This window comes from Dama dama, chromosome 24 (assembly GCF_033118175.1).
Source record: "Dama dama isolate Ldn47 chromosome 24, ASM3311817v1, whole genome shotgun sequence".
In the NCBI taxonomy this organism is placed as follows: Eukaryota; Metazoa; Chordata; class Mammalia; order Artiodactyla; family Cervidae; genus Dama; species Dama dama.
The window spans coordinates 37,843,241-37,865,656 of NC_083704.1; the positions used below are offsets into that span (position 1 = coordinate 37,843,241).

Sequence of the window (22,416 nt, forward strand, 5' to 3'; positions counted from 1 at the left end):
GACTTAGCAACTGAACAACAAGAAATATGCACTAAATATACTTTCATATTTCGTTTTCTCTCTGGAAAGGACATCAAAATCCTGAGATTTCTTAGGTGATATCTAGATTCATGAACCCAATCCTATTAAGGAAACGTGGTAAATTATATGTCTAAGAACTGTGGCTAAATAAAGTTAAGGCAAGGAGTTATAATGCATGCGATTTGTATTATGTTCCCCAAACATCCAGTCTCATTAGAAAATTTCCTATTTATCTTCCTCCTTTTCAGTGAACCAAATAAAGGAAAGTGGCTAACTAGTTGCGTTTGTAAGCTGTTTATCACTGAGTATAATTTATATGTAACTTTTCTCTCTTCCCTCCTTAATACTGCATATTACTAAACCTTTCATCTCTGCATATAACTGACTGCTGAAACATTACATTTCAGAGTTTAATTTACATTTCTTCTCTTGAGTGAGTTTAAGCATTTTTTCCATGTTTACTAACTATTCTTTTATGGAAATAGTGAAGTATTTAAGATACTGTCTTATGTTAAAAATGAAAAGGTTAAGACCATTTTTTAAAATAATGTGACACCATTTTGATTTATTGAGTTTCATGTGTATATCCATAAGCCTACATGTGCATAGATATTATCTGTAAGAATGCACAGAAATCTGGTAAATGATGCTTCCCTCTGGCAATTAAGGTGTGAGAGAATTAGTGGAAAAAGAAAGGAGGAGGACTATTCTTATTTTTATCCTTTCTTCGCTGTTTTTGGACACATGTATTTCCATTTACGGTGCTTTCCTGGTGACTCAGTGGTAAAGAATCTGTGTGCCAATGCAGGAGATGTAGGTTCAATTCCTGACTTGGGAAGATCCCCTGGAGAAGGAAATGGCAACCCACTCCAGTATTCTTGCCTGGGAAATCTCATGGACAGAGGGATCTTGGTGGGCTATAGTCCATGGGGTTCAAAAGAGTTGGACACAACTTAGCAGCTAAACAACATTTGAATTTACATGAGGTTAGTACTTTTATATGAAAGAGCAAATTTCTTACAACAAGTGGCATGCTTATTAGCTTTAGAATATTAGGAAAATGGCTCCGTGAGCCAGGAACCATACATTCCACTGTGTTCAGGGATCAGGTAAGCAATATCAATGTGTCAGAGCCTGGTGTGTAAGAGGGAGTGGTGAATCCTCTGGGAATTGGGGTGTTCCATCAAAGAGCAAGCAAAGTCAATTTTCCCACTGTTTAGCCAAGGACCCAAGGAACAGGTCTGACAGTAGTTTCTGCCAGTGGGCTCTCAGAGTTGGAACCTATGGCTTTAAACTAAAAAATGAAAAGTGACACCCACACTTAGAGGTATGGGACTATCTGAAAACTGAATACCCTTCTCTTTATCCTGACAAGGAACAAATAGAGGGACAGCACTTTTATTAGATGGTCTAAAAACCCTGTCAACTCTTGTATGCCCTTCCTCTCATTGCTCTGACTAATGTAGACTTGAATTCCTTACCTACCTGGGCAGGAATAGGTGCCAAGGAGCAGAGCAAAAGAAAATTTACATAATTCAGAAATCATGCTTGGAAATGCAAGAGTTTTACTAATGATGCTATAAAAGACCTTCTTCTAACAAGAACAACAGAATCTCCTTTCAGCAACAGCTCATGAAGAAACCAGTTGAACTCAGACTTCTGTCTATTGAACAAGTCAGAGTCTGCTTTGAAAGAGTGAGAAAAACTTTAAACAGAGATTGTAATGAAGGGACCATAGACAGCTACTGTGGTGTATGGCCTTAGTCCACCATAGCAATTCATTATTTCGGTCTTCTGTTATGTGTGTATGTTGACTAACAAATGGCAGAACCAAAACAGGTCATCTTCTCTGTCCCCTAAAATATTTAATATGTGTGAATAAAAACAAGAGCTTAAGGTTTTTCATACCACATTTCCCTGGAAGTTCTCTAGATGCTTTCCAAACCTAAGTTGAGCCTGACATGTCACTGAAATGTGATAAACCACATTACTACCAAGACCTGTTGTGCACCGTTTGGTCTTTGGAAAAGCCAGTCTTTGGAAACACACTGAGTTATGGGCAAAGGATTTATCGACTGGTCTTGGAAGACCTAAAACACTTTCCTGGAAACAAAAACAAAAACACAGTCTAAACAGTCTAATACCAACATGGCCCCAACGTGGTTCCATTTCATGGAACATTGGGTCTGCAGGATATAAACAAGTGTTACATAGAAGAAGGTTCTATGGTCAAATATGTTTAGGGAATACTGGACTGAAGTTCTACAGGTTCCTGGTCTGCAGAGCTTCTCAGGCCTTTAACATGCTATCATGTTTTAGAAGGCTAAGAAGGGGCTATAATATGGAATATTTCTCGTACACATTTCATGCTATTCTACAGAAAATTGTTACTGAATTTCAAATGTACCTCAGTTCTCTGATCTATCTATTCATGATGGGAATACAATGGCGTGTTGTCAAGAAAATTTTATTATGTATTTTCCAAAGGAGCAATCTTCAGAAGCAAGTTTTAGAGAGATTCTGCTCCTGGAATCTCAAATAATACAATTTGAAAAAAAAAAAATAAAGTTTCAATCTGCCAAATAACACTTTATTTTGTTAAAATTAGTTATGTACTGTGAGACAATACAAATAAGTTGTTTGGAAAAATGAATGAAGTAATTTCAAGGATAGATGTTTTAATATTCCTTCCAGGCATCCATTGTCTTCTGTCTCTCTTTTATCCCTTCTTCCCTGGTTCCTCTTTCCCAGGCCCCTCTGTTCGTTGTATGTCCCTCTAGTTCACTGACTGTGGGCCTCCTTTCCTGTAATTCTGTTTCTTTTCCTGGGTCTGAGTCTTTGTGTATCTTTCATTTTGTTTCTTTTGCTTTCACCTTGGAAACTTGGTCGTGATAAGCTGGGAACAAAATGTAGTGATATATTTTGGAAGATTCTCTTTAAGAAAACAGCCAGGAGTATGATGCCTTTTTCATCATATTAACTGTACACTAATGGTTAAAAACAAAATAATCTGGGGTTTCTGTATCTGAGAAAGTTAGAAAGTTTTATGATGTGAGGCAGTCTCTTCTTCCTGCTATCTCTGGCTGGTAATCCCAGTATAAGAAGACAAGAATACCAGGTAAAATTGGCTAGAAATCAGTTACTGAAATGGTCATAAGTTACAAGGAATGAGAAAGGAAGGCCTATCAACTTATTATGGAGATTTTTCTTACTTATATTGACACTAAAACTTCACAGTGAATGAAAAGTCCTCACTAAGCAGTAGTTACAATGATACTTTCCACATATTTGTCTAAGTTAGAAACATAAACTACATGAAAATAAAATACAAAATAGAGACAACTGCATGACAATTTTCCCATCAAACAGTCATTTTATCCCACCCCTACCCCCTGCCACTGCCCAAAACAATGACACTTCAATCATTCTACAAAACTGAAGCCATTATTTACACAAATGCTTCTAACTGTTCGATGACAATGACCTTAGGAAGGGTAATCAATCAACCATTTCAAAGACACAGAAAGGGAAGGGGAAAGTATTGCCCAAAGTTCTAAATGTTTCTGTAAGTATCTGTCATAGTTGGACTTTCTGTCTCTTCTCACTCAAATATTTTGGCATTCTGCAAGAAAGCCTTTGGAATGGACCATGTGTTTGTTAGATTGTGGTTTGCCTATGCTTGCTAAACGGGGCCCTTGGAGTCAGATAGCCCGGGTGGATCTTCTGGCTCTGCCACTGTGGCTGTAAGATTTTGAGCAAGTCACTCAGTTTCTGGGCCTCAATTTCCTGGTGAGTAAAACCGAAATAATCGAAGGTTACACCTTATGGGGCTGGGGTTGGAACTGAATAAACAGATTTGAAGGACTTGGAAAAGTGGTACATGGTAAGCCTTCAAGAAAATGTTAGCCACTCTTTTTATTATTGTTATCATTTTTCTTATTTATAGTCAATTATTTTTAAAATGTTGATACTCTTTTTATGCCACTATACATCAATCAGAATAATAAAATACAACTTCACAGGTCTCCTAGAAATTTTTTTTTTTACATCATCTGCTTGGAAAAATTCTTCTCTTAAATAAATAATTATGCTTCTTCCATCATCATCTTATTTATTGTATTCTAAATTTAGTCTCTGGAAAATAATTGGAGATTATGGAAAGACTGCATTTTTAGTTGATCTCAACCAAAGATCTTGAGCAAGGGGTCCTCTCCATTTACTTTGAGTTATAGAATAATTAATAAAAACACAACATAATGTGAATTCTAGTGTAACAAGCTATATTCTCTCAGAATAGTGCTGAGCACACATCCAATTGTATAATGCTTTCTAAAATGTTTGCAAAAGGCTATGCCAAAATTTAGGTTGTTGAGTGTGTATTTTTGGTATTTTGGTATTATTAGGCAACAGAATATCACTTTTAAATTAAAAGTCCACTCCTTAAATATCTCTCCAAATATCATGTATTATACTTTTCAATGCGTTGCTAAGATTATACTGCTAAATGTATGCCCCATTTAAAATAATCTGGTCTCAGATTGTGAATCTTCAAACAATCCAATATAAGCATTTTGAAAAATCAAGCTGTGCCTCTGTTTTTGGAAACACTGCAAAAAAGGCAACTGACCTGCAATTTCAGAGGAAAGCAAATAACAGCAATTGGAACACTTACCCTGGGAAATGCACTATGTAGAACAAAATATGTTTAGGACAAATGTGGTATCTGGATTGTCAACTGTTGTCATGGAGAGAAACTCGTTTCTATCCATTTGTAGGATGAGACGGGAAATGCATGAAACATCATAAATATGCCAAAGTGGAATGATAGTTAGATAAATGGTGGTACATCCTACCCTGAAATTCTGTGTAGCTATTAACAATAATGTTTTTTTAAGAGTATGTTTTAAGTTGGAAAATGTTCATCATATTGAGTTGGCCAAAATGTTCATTTTCTTATGGAAAAGCCCAACGACTATTTTGGCCAACCCAATATATTAATAGAAACAAGCTGTCAATCAAATAGTACTATAACATTTTAGTTCAATAAAATATCTACTTTGTGAGTTTCTTTTAATTGATTCAGCCTCAAAGAAGGTATACTTATTTTCTTACAAAGCAATAATATTATGGGTGATTTTAATGTATGGATGTACTGTAGTTTTCAAAATTCTTATAATGAATATACATTTCAGGAGAAGACAGACCATCATTAGTGATATATCCAGTATAAACACTTAGAAGCAGTTCCAAGAAAATATAGTGGCTAAAATGCCATTGTATTGAATTACTATGAAATGAAACTTCAGAAAATAATGTCTATTTCTAAGCATTACCCACACTTGTCAGTAAGACAGAAAACTGATACCATCATTTAAGGAGCACTTGAGGAGAACCAGACATTAGACAAAGCACATTATACGTATGATTTCCTTAGTTCTCACCACAACCTCATGAAGCAGAAACAATCATTATTCCCATTGACAGATGAGGAAACAGGTTAGGAAGCAACATGACTGGGCCAAGATCATCCCATTAGCAACTGGTACAGCTGGGATTCCGCTCGTGTCTAATTTCATAGTTTATGGTCTTAATAACTACACTGGAATTGTTCCTTTATATACGCACTTCCTATTCAATTTGCATGTAGAGATACAGGCCTTAAAAGAGTTTTGATCAAAGTAACACAGACACTTTTTACTACACAGGCCAATGGATTCCAAGATTTTTGAGAAGTAGGATGCTTTGGAAATTAGAAACAATGAGTGTGAGGCTATAGAATATGCTGTACTTCACTGACTTCTGCTCAGATGATAGACACTAACAGCTCTCTTGCCTAAACCTACCACACTAAAGGGCTCCAAGTTTCCAAAGTCAGACAGACTTGTTCTGAGAAACAGAAGTTACCGATATGTGGCTTAACTTCTCAGAGAAACTTAGAGCCAAACGCCAGTTCCCCCTGTGTCAGCACAGACAGTTCACTGGTCCCTAAGTTCTCCATTCAGATCCAGAAGGCAATTCTATTTCTAGGTAATTCGTGATAAAAAAAAGGAACTGGAAACAAAATGGAGATTTATAATTAAGAGACTCACTGCTTTCTTTGGCAGAGAAGACGAGAAATCATGGTTTTATAATGTTTATTGGCTTCAGGGGCCAAGAGTTTCCTCCTCTAAGAGGATGCAATGGCTTTTCTGGTCTAGCTGCCTGCTTTCCCTGCAGTGGAGGTGCCTTATAGTACTGACTGTGACCTAGAATAACTAAAAAGTCATAGTGTAAGTCTCTCAACCGCAGCCCCACCGACACTGGTGGCATGATAATCCTTTGCTGTGGGAGCTGTCCTGAGCATGGTAAGTTGGTGAGCAGCTTCCTGGCTTGTACATACCAGATGCTGGTAGCACTCTTCTGGTTGTAACAGATATCTTCACCAAAATTTTCTCCAGACATTGTCAAATGGCTCCTGAGAATTGCCCTAATTGAGAACTACAGATCACAGTACATTCCTAAATCGAACCTTTTCACATCTTCTAAAAAAAAAAAAAGCTTGACCTTCCTGTGGTAAAGAATGCCCCAAGAGCTTGTCCCTCTGGCTGTGGCTGATTGGGCAAAGGATAACATGTGACCCAAGCCAGGTCAATCGTATTTAGTCTTTTTGGAGATGGCATTTAAGATACAGGAAGTGAGTCAAATATACTTGTTGTATACCATGATGCTAAGTGAGATCAGAGTTGGTACCAAAAAATTAAAAGCTTTATACCAATCCCTAAGTTATGGGAGAGCAAAAGATAAAATCCTTGAAGGAACCAGTCTACACAGAAGAGAATGAGGGAAAGAAAGATCAAAACAAAGAAAATAAGATGGAAGCTGCCTAAAGAGCTTATGAATCCCATGACATTTGGCTGAATTTCCTATAACCAAGCTCCCCAGGTCTTCTCTGTTTTCTTAAAAAATAACTTTTGCCTTTCTTGGTCTAGTTTGTGTGTGAGTGTTTCCTTTCTAACCACCTAATGATTCACAATGAAAAAACACAACATGAGCCAATCTAGAAGGTTATCTTTCTCCATCTATATCTAGAGGACCATGGACCCTAAGTCAAGAGGTTTAGCTTAAAATTCCTGCTCTATGACCAGAGCAAGTGAGTCACTTCTCTGAGTCCTGATTTCCTTACTGAAGATTTTGAACGTCAACTCACATCTGGCTCTAAAATGATGAAAGATAAAGATGGGGAGAGATATCTATTATCCCTTTGAACTGTGGACTCTCTGTTTGACAGGCATATAACATTGTTTACAGATGGTGGTCAAGACTGGGTATTAGAGTCAGTTAGTTTCATCTCAAGAGTTAGCAGAGCTACAGCTTACCAATCATGGGGCCAATGGAACATTAATGAACCATTCTAAGTCTCAGTTTCCTTCATGTTTAAAAAGGCAGGGAGAGTGTATCTACCCTGGTGGTCCTTGCCTTCAGGTTTTCAAGCCTTTTTCGTCCACTTCCATGCTAGACAGATAGGGTTGACTCATATAACCCATAGGATATTGTGGAAAGAATAAAGGATAACTTCTGAGGCTCTATCATAGTCACATTGTGGCTTTTACATTGTTCTCCTGGGTCACTCACTCTGCAGGAAGCCAGCCACTATGGTGTGAGGACACCTAGCTTCCTTCAGAAGGGAACAGAGGCCACCTGCTCATAGCTCTGTGAAGAGCCGTCTTAAAACCATCCTCCAGCATCAGTCGAGTCCTCAGATCTTGGCTGCAACCACGGAAGGGACCCCAAACCAGGACCACCCAGCCAAGCTGAATTCCTGACCTATGGAAATTGTGAGATAGTGTCTGCTGCTTAAAACTGCTAACTTCGGGGGGAATGTAAATTGTTACATAGTAAGAGATTAGAAAGATGGTATTGTTAGGATGAGTAAATAAAATAATGCATGAGAAATGTTTAGGACAGGGCATGGTAAATGGTGAACTCTCAGGGAACATCTATCTGTTCCTGAATATATATGAAGCCCTAGATCAGTGCCTGGGATATAGTAAATGCTCATTAAATACAGATTGAATGACTGTCAGATATTACTATCTTTACTACATTGATCATCATCATTATACATAAACTCGATCCAAAATCAATTCTAAAATGAGCTGGACCCTCAAACTCATAGACTTGAAGAAATTCCTTCACCTTATCTTCTCTAACACACATTCAAATACAGCTATTTGAAAAACCTAAAGCCAGAGAAACAAGAATTCAAACTCTATGCAAAGGGCTGGTATTTGTCCAACTCTGCAGAACTGTAGAGGCACCTTCTTTATTACCCTGAACCATATTTAGATGAAACAAAATATATATATTATACACCACAACGACACAGATGAACCCATAGAGAGAGGAGTGAAACCAGCTACTTACCATCGACACAGGAAGGTCGGTTTCTTGTCGTTCCAGCCACTTTCCCAGGTAGACAGGAACACTTGACTGTTTGCGACCGCTCCTCAATGCGGTTTTTATTACAACATCTGTGCGCAGCAATCACTTCACATGTCCCTCCTTCTGGCGAGAGAGAAAGAAGCGGGATGCTGATTAGAGATCATTCAGTGGCCATTCAGGTATGTGCATGTGTGAGTGGAAGGGTTGGGAGAGTGAAAAACGTAAAGGGAAGGGTTTCCATAAAGTGGAGTTACTATGGGATTCTCTCCTACAACATGTATCTATACATGTGTACAAGACTGCATACAAGGGATGTGTCACATCATCTGGGAGAAGACAGGCATCAGGGCACAACATTTTAAATGCAACAAGGAGCAACAACCAAGAGCCCTCAAGAGGCAACTCTTCTCGGCTGTATGTATGCAGAGGCAGTGGAACAGTGAATGCCCGGAGAAAACACACAATAAAGATGCTATGAGATTTAAATGCATTTGGAGAGCTCACTCCTGCATTATCTTTGTGTTTAGAATTCTCTGAGCTCCGACTAATGACCAGAAACTGACACTCCAGTAATATAGAACCTGAAGTGGCAAGAAAACTGCCCTGAAACGAGCTTTCCCTCCTAGCACCCACTCACTCTCAAGGGAGTTGTATAGAAAATCTAGTTGAAGAGTCATTTCCCCGATCCAGATCTCACCCAAAAGTGACAGAAAAAGAAAATCAGTATGTGCTTCACATGGAATCTCAAACTACAGACTAAGGCATATGGCTTCACTTAATTATTACAGATCAGCCATGCTCTCATCAGCATTTACTGGCGACCTAACGTATGCCACTCTCTGCTAGGTTCTTAACAGGTGCTCTGCTGGGTCTGTCTAAAGGCCAGTGAAATTCAAGTGGATCTTTTCAGCCCGACGGATACCAGCTAAGCCAGTTCTCCAGGGACATAAGAGGTACTCCAAGTGATCAGAAACCTGGGATTTATTTCACCAACGTCAAGTTTTGCATTCAGGAAGAATGTTTTTCATTTGTCCATAACACTTAGGCATTTAGGCTTTTAGGACTCAGTTGGCAGTAATTCCTCAAGCATTTGTTAGGCAACCACTGTCTACAGGTTACTGTGTTCTAAACTCTTCAGGATGTGTATCCAGCCTGCACATGCTGGGCACTTAAGAAACACTGAAACAAAGGAACAGAGGGAGGGACGACAGGAGGAAGGGAAGAATTTAAACACAACTCCATCCCAATCTGAAACAGTGCAACTGGGGGGCTTGCAATGCAGGTGGGGAATGGGATTATTTTGCTATTTGCCTTTGCTGTCAATGAAATGTGGCAAAGTCTGAAGACACTTTTCATTGTCATTACAGGTAGAGGGTGAGAGCTAATGACATCTAGTGGGTAGAAGCCAGGGATACCCCTAAACATCCCACAGTACACAGAACAGACCCCACAACAAAGAATTCTCTGATCCAAAGGTCAATAGTGCCAAGAAACCCTGGTATAATATGAAGGGAACAATCACAAGAGTCTCTGACTGGACTTCCCTGGTGGTCCAGTTGTTAAGAATCTGCCTGCCCATGCGGGTATCATGGGTTCCATCTGTGGTCCTGGAAGATCCCACATGTCACGGAGCAGCTAAGGCGAAGCACCAAAACTACCAATACTGAGCCTGCGCTCTAGCGCGCACAAGCCGCGCTGCTCACAGGCACACACAGCTCCGGAAGCCCGCGTGCTCAGAGTCGGCGCCCCGCCACGAGAGAGGCGTCACAGTGAGGAGCCCGCACCCTGCAACGAAGGGTAGTCCTGCTCACCACCAGTAGAAACATCCCACAGAGTAATGAACAGCCAAAAACAACCAAACAGAAAATCTCCGACTTAAGCAGATGAATTGTGTCTTCCTCCATAGGATGAAAGAGTTTGAGCTTTCCAACAAACCTGTTTTAGCCTCAATCTCAGCTCTGTCACTGTTGAAGTCCCTCAGTTTCATTATCTATAAAGTACAAATATCTGTAAAGTACAAATCAAAATAACCTTGCGTCACAGAGTTATGTAAGAATGAACCAAGGTAACACATGTTAGCCCTGAGCCTGACACATAGTTGAGTTCATATATGGTGCCTATGGTGGGACTATCCAGTCACACTGATGTTATATTTCTTTGGGAATGCTCCCCTCCTTTCTGCCTCAGGAACGGTGCAAATAGGTTTTCTCCCAGAATACTCTCTCCCATCTTCCCATTCCTCCATCCACCACGCACACGTCAAATGCATAGACTGATTACCAAGGTCAGATCCTTAGAGACATTCCCTAATCTCCACCATTTTTCAGTCTCTTAGAACTCTACACATTTGCTTGCACGACTGTAACCACAAAACTGTAAGCTTGGTCAGAGTCAAGGTTGTTGCTTGTCTTGCCACAGCACTATAGTCAATAGCTGGTGTGGGTAATCCATAACTATTTGTTGAATGAATGAAAGAATAAGTAAATTAATGAAAATCAACACAATAAGTATCGAGTTCTCTGGACACAGATGGAAAGGGACACCCATTCCTTTTTAAGGAATTAGGAAGGCTACTGAAGTTGAGTTGAAAGGTAGGGCTTCAGCAGGGGATGATGGAGGGGAAGCATTTTGCTAATGTGAGAGGTTGGGACATGATGTTAAAACAAATGTTTAATCATAGGATGACATAGGACAGAAAATTTATGAAGAAAGTATAGTGAGTTCCCATATATCCCACACTCTAACTACATATTTCCTAGTTTTAGGCCCTTAATATTAACATCACATATTAGTATACTACGCTTGTTACAATTAATGAACAAATATTGATACAGTGTTATTAGCTAAAGTCTAGGCTTTATTCAGATTTTCTTAGGTTTTGCCTAATGTCTTTTTCTATGCCAGGACACTTCCAGGATCCCACATTAATTTTAGTTATCTTATCTCTTTAGGTTCCTATTGGTTATGACAGTTTCTCAGACATTCTTTCCTTTTTGAGAACCTGGAGAGTTTTGAGCTGTGTTTTTTTTGTTTTGTTTTGTTTATAAAATATCCCTGAAATGAGAGTTGTCTGATGGCTTTCTCATGATTAAACTGTTATGTGTTTTTGGGGGAGGATCATGGAGGTACAGTACCATTCTCATGACATCAAATCAAGAGTTCATATCACCAGCATGACTTATTACTCTTGATGTTGACCTTGATCACATGGTTGATCCAGTACTTGTCGGATTTCTCTACCATAAAGTTACACTCCTTCTCCACTCTATGGTGTCCTCTTTGGAAGGATGTCACTGACTACAGCCCATCCTTGGAGAATGGAGAGTTATTTATGCTCTGTCTCCATCTCTGTGGGGTTGCAGTATCCATTACAATTTTTGGAAATTCTTCTACAAGGAATATAGGTCAGTTCTCTCCCACTTAATTATTATTTATATCAGCAAATTATTTATATTAATTGATTGATGAATTAATCATATCAGTATGGGTTCATGGCTCATTGTTATTTATTTATCCTTTAGGTTATAATCCAATACTATGCTATTTATTTTGTTGATCAAAATGGTCCAGATTTGGCCATTATGAGCTTTTCTAGTTGATTTGCCTCCTTCTTCTTTTTGAAAACACTTCCTTTCTTCCTGGCCCTATGTTATGATCCTGCCTCATTGTGTATATTTCCTGTCCTAGTCCTAGAATTAGCCATATCTCTAAGGAGAGTCAGGGTATTTTAAATACCTGGGACAATATTTTAAATGTTGGAACAGATGGAACTGAGCACTTGAAACAGGACTGAACAGAAGAGGATTTCCCTCTCCAGAGAGCAGCCTTGGGGTGATTCGGCATCGCAATGAGGTACAACGTGACTATGAAGCTAAGAAAAGATGTGATCTGGATACTGCTCTTGAGCGACACCGTGTCCACTCTTTGACCCCATTCAGGAGGGGTCAGAGAGGGCAAAGAAGAAGAAACAAGAGGCCACTGCAGAATTCTAAGCAGGAAGTAAGCAGGCTTGAACTTGGATGATGAGAAGAGTATTTCCGTCTCACCACCTGCCCATCACTGGATGACAGTTAATGAAAGAGCAGGGCTAGAGGCACAGTTCACTCTTTAACATCAACACTTGCAATCATGTCACTTCAGCTTGTAATTGTCAGCAACAAGTGCCCCCAGTCAAGTCACTAATAACTAGTTTTATACTTCATGAAAATACCACTAATTCTAAAGTCACCACTTACCTTTAATGTAAGATTGGAGCAACATTTTTGATTGCAGATGGCACAAGGCATATGAAAGCTCCCAGGGCATAGCTTGAATCTCGTTTCATTTAGAGCCAAGCTAGCAGGGTGGCAGACAAGCCAGATCATCTGAATTACTGACCGAGTTTGATAATGTGGACAAGGAGGTGGCCACTGGAAGCCCAGAGCCAATTCTCACTGCCCTGTTGTGGTGGTGGTTTAGTCACTAAGTCATGTCTGACTCTTCTGTGACCCCGTGGACTGTAGCCCACCAGGCTCCCCTGTCCATGGCTATTCTCCAGGCAAGAGTACTGGAGTGGGTTGCCATTTCCTTCTCCAGGGGATCTTCCCAACCCAGGGATCAAACCTGGGTCTCCTGCATTGCAGGCAGATTCTTTACCATCTGAGCCGCCAGGGAAGCCCTGTTGTAGATGACTGAATTCTGTTCCCTGTCAGCTCCGTGCTCACTACACTTCAGCAAGCTCTGATTTGGGTGTGGTCCTTGGCACTTTACCTACATTAACTGTGAACCTCCCAGGAACTATACAAGGCCTTGTTCCCACTCAACAGATGAAAAGAAGGTTGAATAACCTGCCCAGAGTCACACAAGTGTGACCCAAGTCTGTTGCACTTCAAACTCACACATTTTTTGCATCTTGTCACAAGAAGAGTTTCTTTGATGATGAAGAACTTCCAAAAGGAAGTTTGACACTTTGTTTTAGAAGGGGTATCAGGGTTAAGTATTCAACCTACCCCTCCCATTACTGTGTCCTTGACCTCGCTTACTCCACCCTTCTCTCCTTCCCTCTGTTCCAGGGCCACTGGTCCCCTTGCAGACTACTGGCTGAACGTGGCAGGAGTGATTCCTCTTGAGGGTTGCTCTGATTCAAGAGCAAACTGCCTCAACAAGTTGAACCCTGAAACACCTAGGACACTCTTCCAGTGGATCTCTGGCTCACTCTCAACTCTTCCATATCTTTTCCAAATGTCATTTTACCAGAGACACTTTTGACCACCCTACTGAAGTCAACTGAGCGACTTTTACTCATTGAAATCGTAATTCCTTTAGTCAGCATCCATGATTTCACTTTGTTCTGTGCCAGCCACTGCCCCACACCCAGCCACCAGGGTACCTGTAACTTTCCAAATGCAGTATATAATTTATTTATGTATTATACTTATTGTGTGTTTCTCAGTGGAGCACAATTTTCCCAAGGACAGGGATTCCTGATGTTTCCCATTAAACATTGTCTGTCACATTATTGTTAGGATTTCAAAAGTACTTTTGATGCATATTTCATTTAAGCTGCAAAACTGTTCAAAGATAGAAATAGGACTATCGTCATCTGTACTTTTTTGAGTGAGGATGCAGACTTAAAGCAGCCAAATGACATAGCCATAGAAGAATCGGCAATGATAATAGTATTCCAGGTGTTAACCATTCACTGACAATTTACTATTCATACGTTACTGACATCATGGTGGATACTATATAAAGCTTCAATTTATTACATACTCAAAAAACCCACTGAGGTCATGATGACCCTCATTTTTACAGAGGAGGCAAGTGTCATCAAGAGCAGCTTAAACACTTACTCACATTTTACTTAGCAAGTACCTGTCAGCATCTGGACCAGAATTTAGATCCTCTGACCCCATATATGTATCCTTTCCCCAGTCCCACCCTGGCACATACGCTGCCTTTTTTCTGAAAAGGGACAGGGAACTGACAAGTGCTCCATTTTCATTAAAATCTTGTATATAAAGTCAATGACCCCCGACCACATCTTCCTTAGGCTAATGGATGATGGATTTGCACACTGGAAGCCAGAGGGGTTGCTCTAAATAATGAGCCCATCTGATCTTGACAAGTTGAACTATGGCTTCAAGGACACCTACTGCTCAGGTACACCAATGTGGAGATCAGAACCAGGTTTCAGAGAACCGCAGGACCCTGCCATTCAGAATGTCTGATGGGCCCTGCCATATGTGGATGTGATTCCCAAAGTGTATGCTTGTGACTGACCTAGCCACAGTCAATCAGAGAAATGTGATCTTTCAGTAGAAATTTAATCTTTCTTTAGAGTACTAACTATGAAACCCTGGTCCATGGGCTTGCAATTACAAAACAAAAAACAAAAAAGTTAGTTTTTTGGAAAAAGCTCAGATTAGCAGTCTTTTGATTAGAATTTTTCAAATTTTGCCTCATGAGACTTCACAGATTATCTGAGGGGGTTCAGTTACATCCACTAGAAGAAAGGAGAAAGCAACTCTTGATAATTTATTTTTAATATTCAGTATAGCACTTCAATGTTTTATTTAAATGTTTATTTTAAGATTCAGTATAATCCTTCAAAGGGATTCCTTTGCTAAGGAAAAAGTGAAAACAACTGTACTTGGCTGATGAGCAGCTCGAAAGCTAATATCAAGTGACAAGTATTTGCTGGATGGATGGGTGGATGATTGAACAAGATGAAACATGAATTACAAGTCTGTCGTGGATTACTGCACAATCATTTAACAAGGAACTTACTATTTCTGAGATGTTTAGATGTCTTTGGTACAGAATGCTATAGTAAGTTGGTAAGATACACTCCCCATTTTCAATTTCTATGTGTTTCTTTTTTAATTATTATTTCTTGGCTATATCAGAAGCCCACATTTACTTTGATCCACCCAAGACACAGGGAGAGGCTGATCCAATTCTGTGAAAAGAAATAAAATTCTGGATTTCTATAATAAACACATGGATAAAACTTTTCAAGACCTTCTGGAATTGACTGTAGCTTTTTTTACCTATTGGCCTCACTAGAAGGCTACTTCAAAAAGGAGACTGAAAATAAAAAGATTCCCAGATTTGGTTCCTGTGAAAGGGAAGAGTTAGGTTTGTCATAACCCTTTCTGGAAACTAGAAAATTGTTCTTTTAAATCTATTTTATCTGCATTTTAAAAATTGCACGGTGAATTGTCCTTTCAAACCCAACTACCAAGGTTATTGCAAAATCATAATGATAATATTTGTCATGTAAATGCCTTTCAGTCTTTGGCACCAATGCCTGACCATTCTAAATTTCATCAATCCAAGTCAAAATGATTTCGAGATGATCTATGGCCTCTCAAAGCAAAGTCATTTAAGTACTCAGAAAACTGAACTTTCCTTTCTTGCTTACGGATTACTTGGAAACTTGCTTCTTTTCTGGATTTCACTCAGCGTCTGTAGAATCAGCCAAGAAGACAGGTGAAGTAACCTTTTCGCTACTGGCAGGGAATGTGTCATAAACACAAGCCGGTACGGGATTTGTCTGTGCTATTCAGATTTTCTAGTTTGTGGTTTGTATCATGGCTTTGTCCATAGAAAACACACCTAAGGTGAAATATATTATAAGAAATTAGCCTTCTACCCTAAATCTAATCTTAGAAAGGGGCCCCATTGTTCTTCCAGATTAGAAAGTAAATGCAGTAATGACATGATGAATGCAGGCCAATCTGAAAAAGTTAGATGTGTTAGGTGGACATCAGTTTCCCAGTTTTCCCTCCAATACACGTTTTTAAAACAGCAGCCTGCTCCCCACCCCTTTACCCCATGCTTCCCAGGAGGCGATGGGCGAGTCCCCTGCTGAGAAGCTCCCCAGGCAGCTCTCCACTTTTTCTGTCTGCTCTTTTCTTTTGGATTCGTCAGCATTTGGAGTGCATTATCAAAACCTATTTTTAACAGGAAGAGAAAGTTCCTAATAGCCCCAAAGGGGAAAAAAAAAAAAAAAAGACAGCATTTCAAGGCTATTTCTGGCAGCAGCAACTCTCTCTGAGGTGGAAAAATTTCCAGAAATTTCCAAGCCCAATATGCTCCTAGCAATGATCCCTCCTTCCCAATTCAATGCATCGCTGTCTTGCCCTGTATGGGTGAGGAAACAAAAAGAAGATAAATTGCTAAGGAGATAATATTTCTTTAAAAGAGAGTCCCCATGGATGACAATTATATATCTTGATGGAAAGGGAAGATGAGATTAGGAATGATTGGCAGGTGGATGGCTAAAAATCTGATGATTGGGATCTTAAATGATTTGTTCCCCCCTCCCTTGCCATGGACATCTAGTAGAAATAGCTTATACTGACAAAACTGATTGATCTGAGCTACAAACTGGGTCAACCATTTAAAAATGGTCACTTGTGGGAAATTGCTAATATCTAATCCTTTTCATCTGTCAGAGAATTTGACACTAGTATATTTTGGTGTTGATGGTTTCATGTCCATGACCAAGCGTAGCCAAGTAATTCGAAATGATCACAACACCAAGTTTTCTGGGAAAGAAGATGCTAGGGGAGAATGTAAAGCTGAGGTGGAAAATAATCTTTTTTTTTAAAGTTAACATAAGTCTAAACTCTGTATTTTGGGAGGAGGGGGGCTCCTGTACTTACTATTCAGGTCTTCTTTAGGTGGTCTCCTTGAGTCAGATTGTAAGTTAAATCTCTCTTCTATATGACTCTACAAGCTCATATAATTATCCCATAATAATATTTACAATGCACTGTTTTGGCATTTTTAAAGAATATTTCACTTTTCTTATCTCCATAAAAGCAGCAATGTTCCTATTTCATTACTTTATTACTGGGTCCATCCATGGCCTGTAATTATTTGTTGAATGAACTTCTTCCCCAAAGACTAGCTTTTGTCCCCCATGTCTCCTAATTGGAATGATGAGTTTATCACGTCTCCATTCTGTCGGGCTACATACTCTGTAATGGCAGGAAGCTCATCTTCTTTACTCCTTTACCCCTAGTGTCTGGGACATGTGAATGTGTGTGCTTACTGATTTAGTCATGTTCAAGTCTTTGCAACCCCATGGGCTGTAGCCTGCTAGGCTCCTCTGTCCGTGGAATTTTCCAGGAAAAGATACTGGAGTGGGTGGCCATTTCCTTCTTCAGGGGACCTTCCTAACCCAGAGAATGAACCTTGCCTCTCCTGCGTTGGCAGGCAGATTCTTTACCACTGCACCACCTGGAAAACCCATAGTACCTGGTGTAGACATTCACGCACTTACTAAATTACTGAGTAATTTAATAACTGAATGAGGGAAAGAAGAAAGAAAGGAAAAAAAGCAGAGGAGGGAAGAAGGAAAGTGTGAGATAAGAGAAAAAAAGAGGAAGAAAGAAGAGAAGGGAAAAAATGAAAGATGGATAGACATTAATCCTCTTTGGGGATCTTTTCCTGAGTATCCAATATGTGGTCTTTTCAGAAAATGAACTTGAATGATAAATGTAGCTTTTGCAAAGAAGTGACCTTCTAATACACCTTCTAGAAAAATCAGCTTGGAACTTTGGTTTGGGGGAGAGCCAAATTGTACAAAGGAGAAGATTTTTACTCTAAGCAAAATGACTGGAAAATGAAATTGCAGTTGAGAGTAACCATAAGGAAACTTCAGTCCTCATTAATGGTAAAGCCAGGATATATCTGCTTATAGTGGAAGCCAACTTCTGGAGGAAATGAATAAAATGTGATTAAGGAATGCTAAGATTGACATGATAATTTGGATCTAGCATTTTCACTTTATTGCAAATGGTTCCTTTCTTTAAAAGCTGTTAAGTGTAAGAAGAAGCACAGGTATTTTGATATTCACTTTTATAGGACTTCTCGATCAAGGCCTTATAAATAGCTCTCTTGGAATCTATTGTAGCGGATGTCAGAAATGCATATTTAAGACTGTGTTAAAAATGCTTTATTGACCCAATGGACTGGAAGGAAGCTCCAAGTGTCTTTGTAAATCATTGACGAGAGAGACACTAATGGATCTTTAAGCATGTTTTGGTCAAGGAGGGCAAAATGGCTGCTTGATTTGTTTATACTTGAGATTAAACAAATTACCATCTCCTCTGTCCCAGGGTTCTGCAGTATATACAGTGTAGACAAATGCAGGAAAAAGAAACAAATTCTGGGCCAAACAGTCATGTCTGAGGCAGTAGAGCAAAATGAATAAAATATTGTAGAGTCAGGCCCCCAAAGTTCAAGTCCTAAATCAACTTCCTATTGTTTTCTATTCTATGTCTCAGGGTTCTCCTCTGTAAAATGTGAATAATAATAATATTAACTTATTAGGGTTGTTGTGAGGACTAAACTGTATGAGAATTAAGTGAGTGCAGGCAAACTGATTATAATAAATAGTTGTTAATACATTGACCAGCACACAGCATGTCTACCATAAATAAGAACTGACATTCTTCTTACTATTCACATAAAAAGTGAAACCCAATTTCAAAGACACTACCAGAGGCAGTTATATGTGACGTGAATTTTGATGGAAGGACACAATTCCAAAAGATTGGAAAATGGAAGCATTTACTTTTCAAGTTCCAAGACTCTCCTGTCAGATGTCTGAACTTCTGGTGCAATGATGGGTGGTCTATCTGCTTTCTACTTTGCATCCTTGCTTCATCTGCTCTTCAGTCTTTATTCATTTTTATTCTGTTTCTTTGTGATGTTTATTTAAAGGCATACCAGTAGGAATACACTCTGAGAAGGAAGCCCAGTAACAAGGATAAACTTTTAAAAATTCTCTTAAGGAGGGCTTCCGTGGTGGTCTAGAGGTTAAAAATCTGCTTTGCAATGTAAGGGACACTGGTCTGATCCCTGATTTGGGAGGATCCCACCTGCCATGGAGCAGCTTAGCCTCTGTACCACAACTCCTGAATATGCTTTCAGGAGCCCACGAGCGACAATTGCTGAGTCCACATGCTGCAATTCTTGAAGCCCACACCCCAGATCCTGTGCTCCCAAAGAGAAGCCACCGCAATGAGAAGCCCCAGCACCTCAAGAAGAGTAGTCCCTGCTCGTCAAAACTAGAGAAAGTCCAACCATAACAATAACAATGAAGACCTGAGCAGCCAAAAACAAATAAATAAATAAAAATAAATTTTAAAAACTAATTCTCTTAAAATGGGATTCTTCTATTAGCCTCCATAGGTAAGTGTATGGATATTAAAAAGCTGGAAATAGAACTGCCATATGACCCAGCAATCCCACTTCTGGGCATACACACTGAGGAAACCAGATCTGAAAGAGACACGTACACCCCAATGTTCATCACAGCACTGTTTATAATAGCCAGGACATGGAAGCAACCTAGATGCCCATTAGCAGACGAATGGATATGGAAGCTGTGGTACATATACACCATGGAATATTACTCAGCCGTTAAAAAGAATTCATTTGAATCAGTTCTAAGGAGATGGATGAAACTGGAGCCCATTATACAGAGTGAAGTAAGCCAGAAAGATAAAGAACATTACAGCATACTAACACATATATATGGAATTTAGAAAGATGGTAACGATAACCTTATATGCAAAACAGAAAAAGAGACACAGAAGTACAGAACAGACTTTTGAACTCTGTGGGAGAAGGTGAGGGTGGGATGTTTCGAAAGAACAGCATGTATATTATCTATGGTGAAACAGATCACCAGCCCAGGTGGGATGCATGAGACAAGTGCTCGGGCCTGGTGCACTGGGAAGACCCAGAGGAATCGGGTGGAGAGGGAGGTGGGAGGGGGGATCGGGATGGGGAATACATGTAACTCTATGGCTGATTTATATCAATGTATGACAAAACCCACTGAAATGTTGTGAAGTAATTAGCCTCCAACTAATAAAAAAAAAAGAAGAATTAATTAGGAGAATTGAAAAAAAAAAATAAAATAAAAGGAATGTGAGTCATGACAATACACAGACTCCATTATCAAAACATAGAAGGACAGCAGGCAATGCAATGGCTCCAAATCTATTATCTCTAAATCATAACTATTTTATGACATATTTTTCTCCAGCTAAACAAAAATACACACATACAAAACAATACTCCCGAGTTAGCTTAGAAGCAAAAACAAGATCAAGATACAATTTCAGATTATCCAAGGAGAAATGGCCTTAAAATAACACCCCCTGAAAGAAGCATTTTTCACTTTTGCGTCTGATTTTCTCTGGTGGGTCCTCTTGCTGAGTCTTAAACTGATCTTAAATTCTAAGTCCATTCTGTGGTAGCCACAGGAGAACCACATGAAAATCCATAGGCATTAGCTTTTACTTCCATCTATGGTCTAGTTACTCTCGAATTCCTAAGTGAATTATTAAGTTTTAGGAAGTCTGTTATACAAATACTAAAATTAACATTTTGCTATGTCTGTTGAATTCTATGGGCTTCCCTGGTTGCTCAAATGGTAAAGAATCTGCATGCAATGGAGGAGACCAGGGTTCAGTGCCTGGGTTGGGAAGATCCCCTGGAAAAGGGTATGGCAACCCCCTCCAGTATTCTTGCCTGGAGAAATCCACAGACAGAGGAGCCTGGAGGACTACAGTCCATGGGGTCGCAAAGAGTCAGACGTGACTGAGCAATCAACACACACACACACACACACATTGAACTCTGTAATGGTTTTATGAAGAAGTGGTCTCTACATTATCAATTACTGGGACTTTTCTTAGACCTAGAGGATCCACGTGTAGTAGAATATTTAAGACTGTAACATTTGAGATTGTATTTTAGAGCCATATTGACTGGATTTAAATGCTGCCTCCACCCTTTGGGATTTGTATTATCTCAGGAAGATCATTTAAGCTTTCTATTCTTAGTTTCCTCATCTTTAAAATGGGGAAAATAACAATACTTTCATGATTAGGGAGTTGTAAGGATCAATGAAGCACTTGAAGTATGCCTGAAGAACAAGAACCGTACAAGTGTTTGCTGTTAATAGTCTTGCTATTTTTACTTTTAGCTGTTGTAACCATTAGGACTGCTGAATGACTATCTCTGGGTCTCCTCCCCTTAGGTTCAGGGTAGTTCCCAGTCCCCCTGTGGGAGGTGGGGCCATTTGAGTATTTTTGTATTAAAGGAAGTGATCTGTCACTTTCATGTTATTGTTTAGTTGCTAAGTTGTGTCTCATCTTTGCAACCCCATGGACTGTAGCCCACCAGGCTCTTCTGTCCTTGGGATCTCCCAGGCAAGAATATTGGAGTGGGTTGCCATTTCCTTCTCCAGAGGATCTTCCCAAGCCAGGGATCGAACATGCGTCTCCTGCACGGGCAGGAAGATTCTTTACTGCTAAGCCGCCAGGGAAGCCCATCACTTTCATACCAAGCTTTTAATTCCTTGTGGAAGACTCCGGAGCTCTCTTCCTGTTGGTGTAGTAACCAGCAGTGTTTGAGATCAGGGATCAGCCAACTTTTTCCATAAAGGTCTCAGGTCAAAAATGTTTTTGGTATTGTTGGCCATCTGATCTCCGTGGCAATTACCAAACTCTGCAGTCGGAACACAACCGTGAACAAAACGTAAATAAAAAGCATGGCTGTGCACAAATGAAATTTTATGTATGGAAAATGAAACTTGAACGTCAAGTAATTTTTTAGGGGTCATAAAATATTCTCCTTTTGATTTTTTTCCAGCCATTGAAAAAGGTAGAAATCATTCTTAGCTCATTAACTATTAAAAAAAAAACAAATGGTGGGCCAGATTTGGTCTATGGACTATAGTGTGCCCACCCCTATTTTGGATATTGGCTGCTCCAGCAGTTCTAGTTCCTGGGTGACACCTCCAAACACAACCTCACTGAGGAACCACAAAGGGCATGTTGCTTGATTAAGAAATAAACCTTCATTGTTTTAAGCCAAGGAGAGTGGCGGGTGGTTTGTTATTGCAGTTCAATACAGCCTAATCTGACTCATGTATTATTCTTTAAGGTGATGAGAATAAAA

General features: G+C 39.5%; 1 protein-coding gene and 1 pseudogene across 1 annotated transcript in view; one reads left to right on the forward strand and one right to left on the reverse strand.

Moving 5' to 3' along the window:
* TAFA1 (TAFA chemokine like family member 1) overlaps window positions 1-22,416 on the reverse strand; it is a 514,464-nt gene that overhangs the window by 92,208 nt on the left and 399,840 nt on the right. Inside the window, exon 2 of the mRNA XM_061129166.1 lies at window positions 8,425-8,565. Coding sequence (XP_060985149.1) covers window positions 8,425-8,565 — 141 coding nt within the window. The remainder of the gene's footprint in view (window positions 1-8,424; window positions 8,566-22,416) is intronic.
* LOC133046165 (ladinin-1-like) overlaps window positions 8,589-22,416 on the forward strand; it is a 77,025-nt pseudogene continuing 63,197 nt past the window's right edge.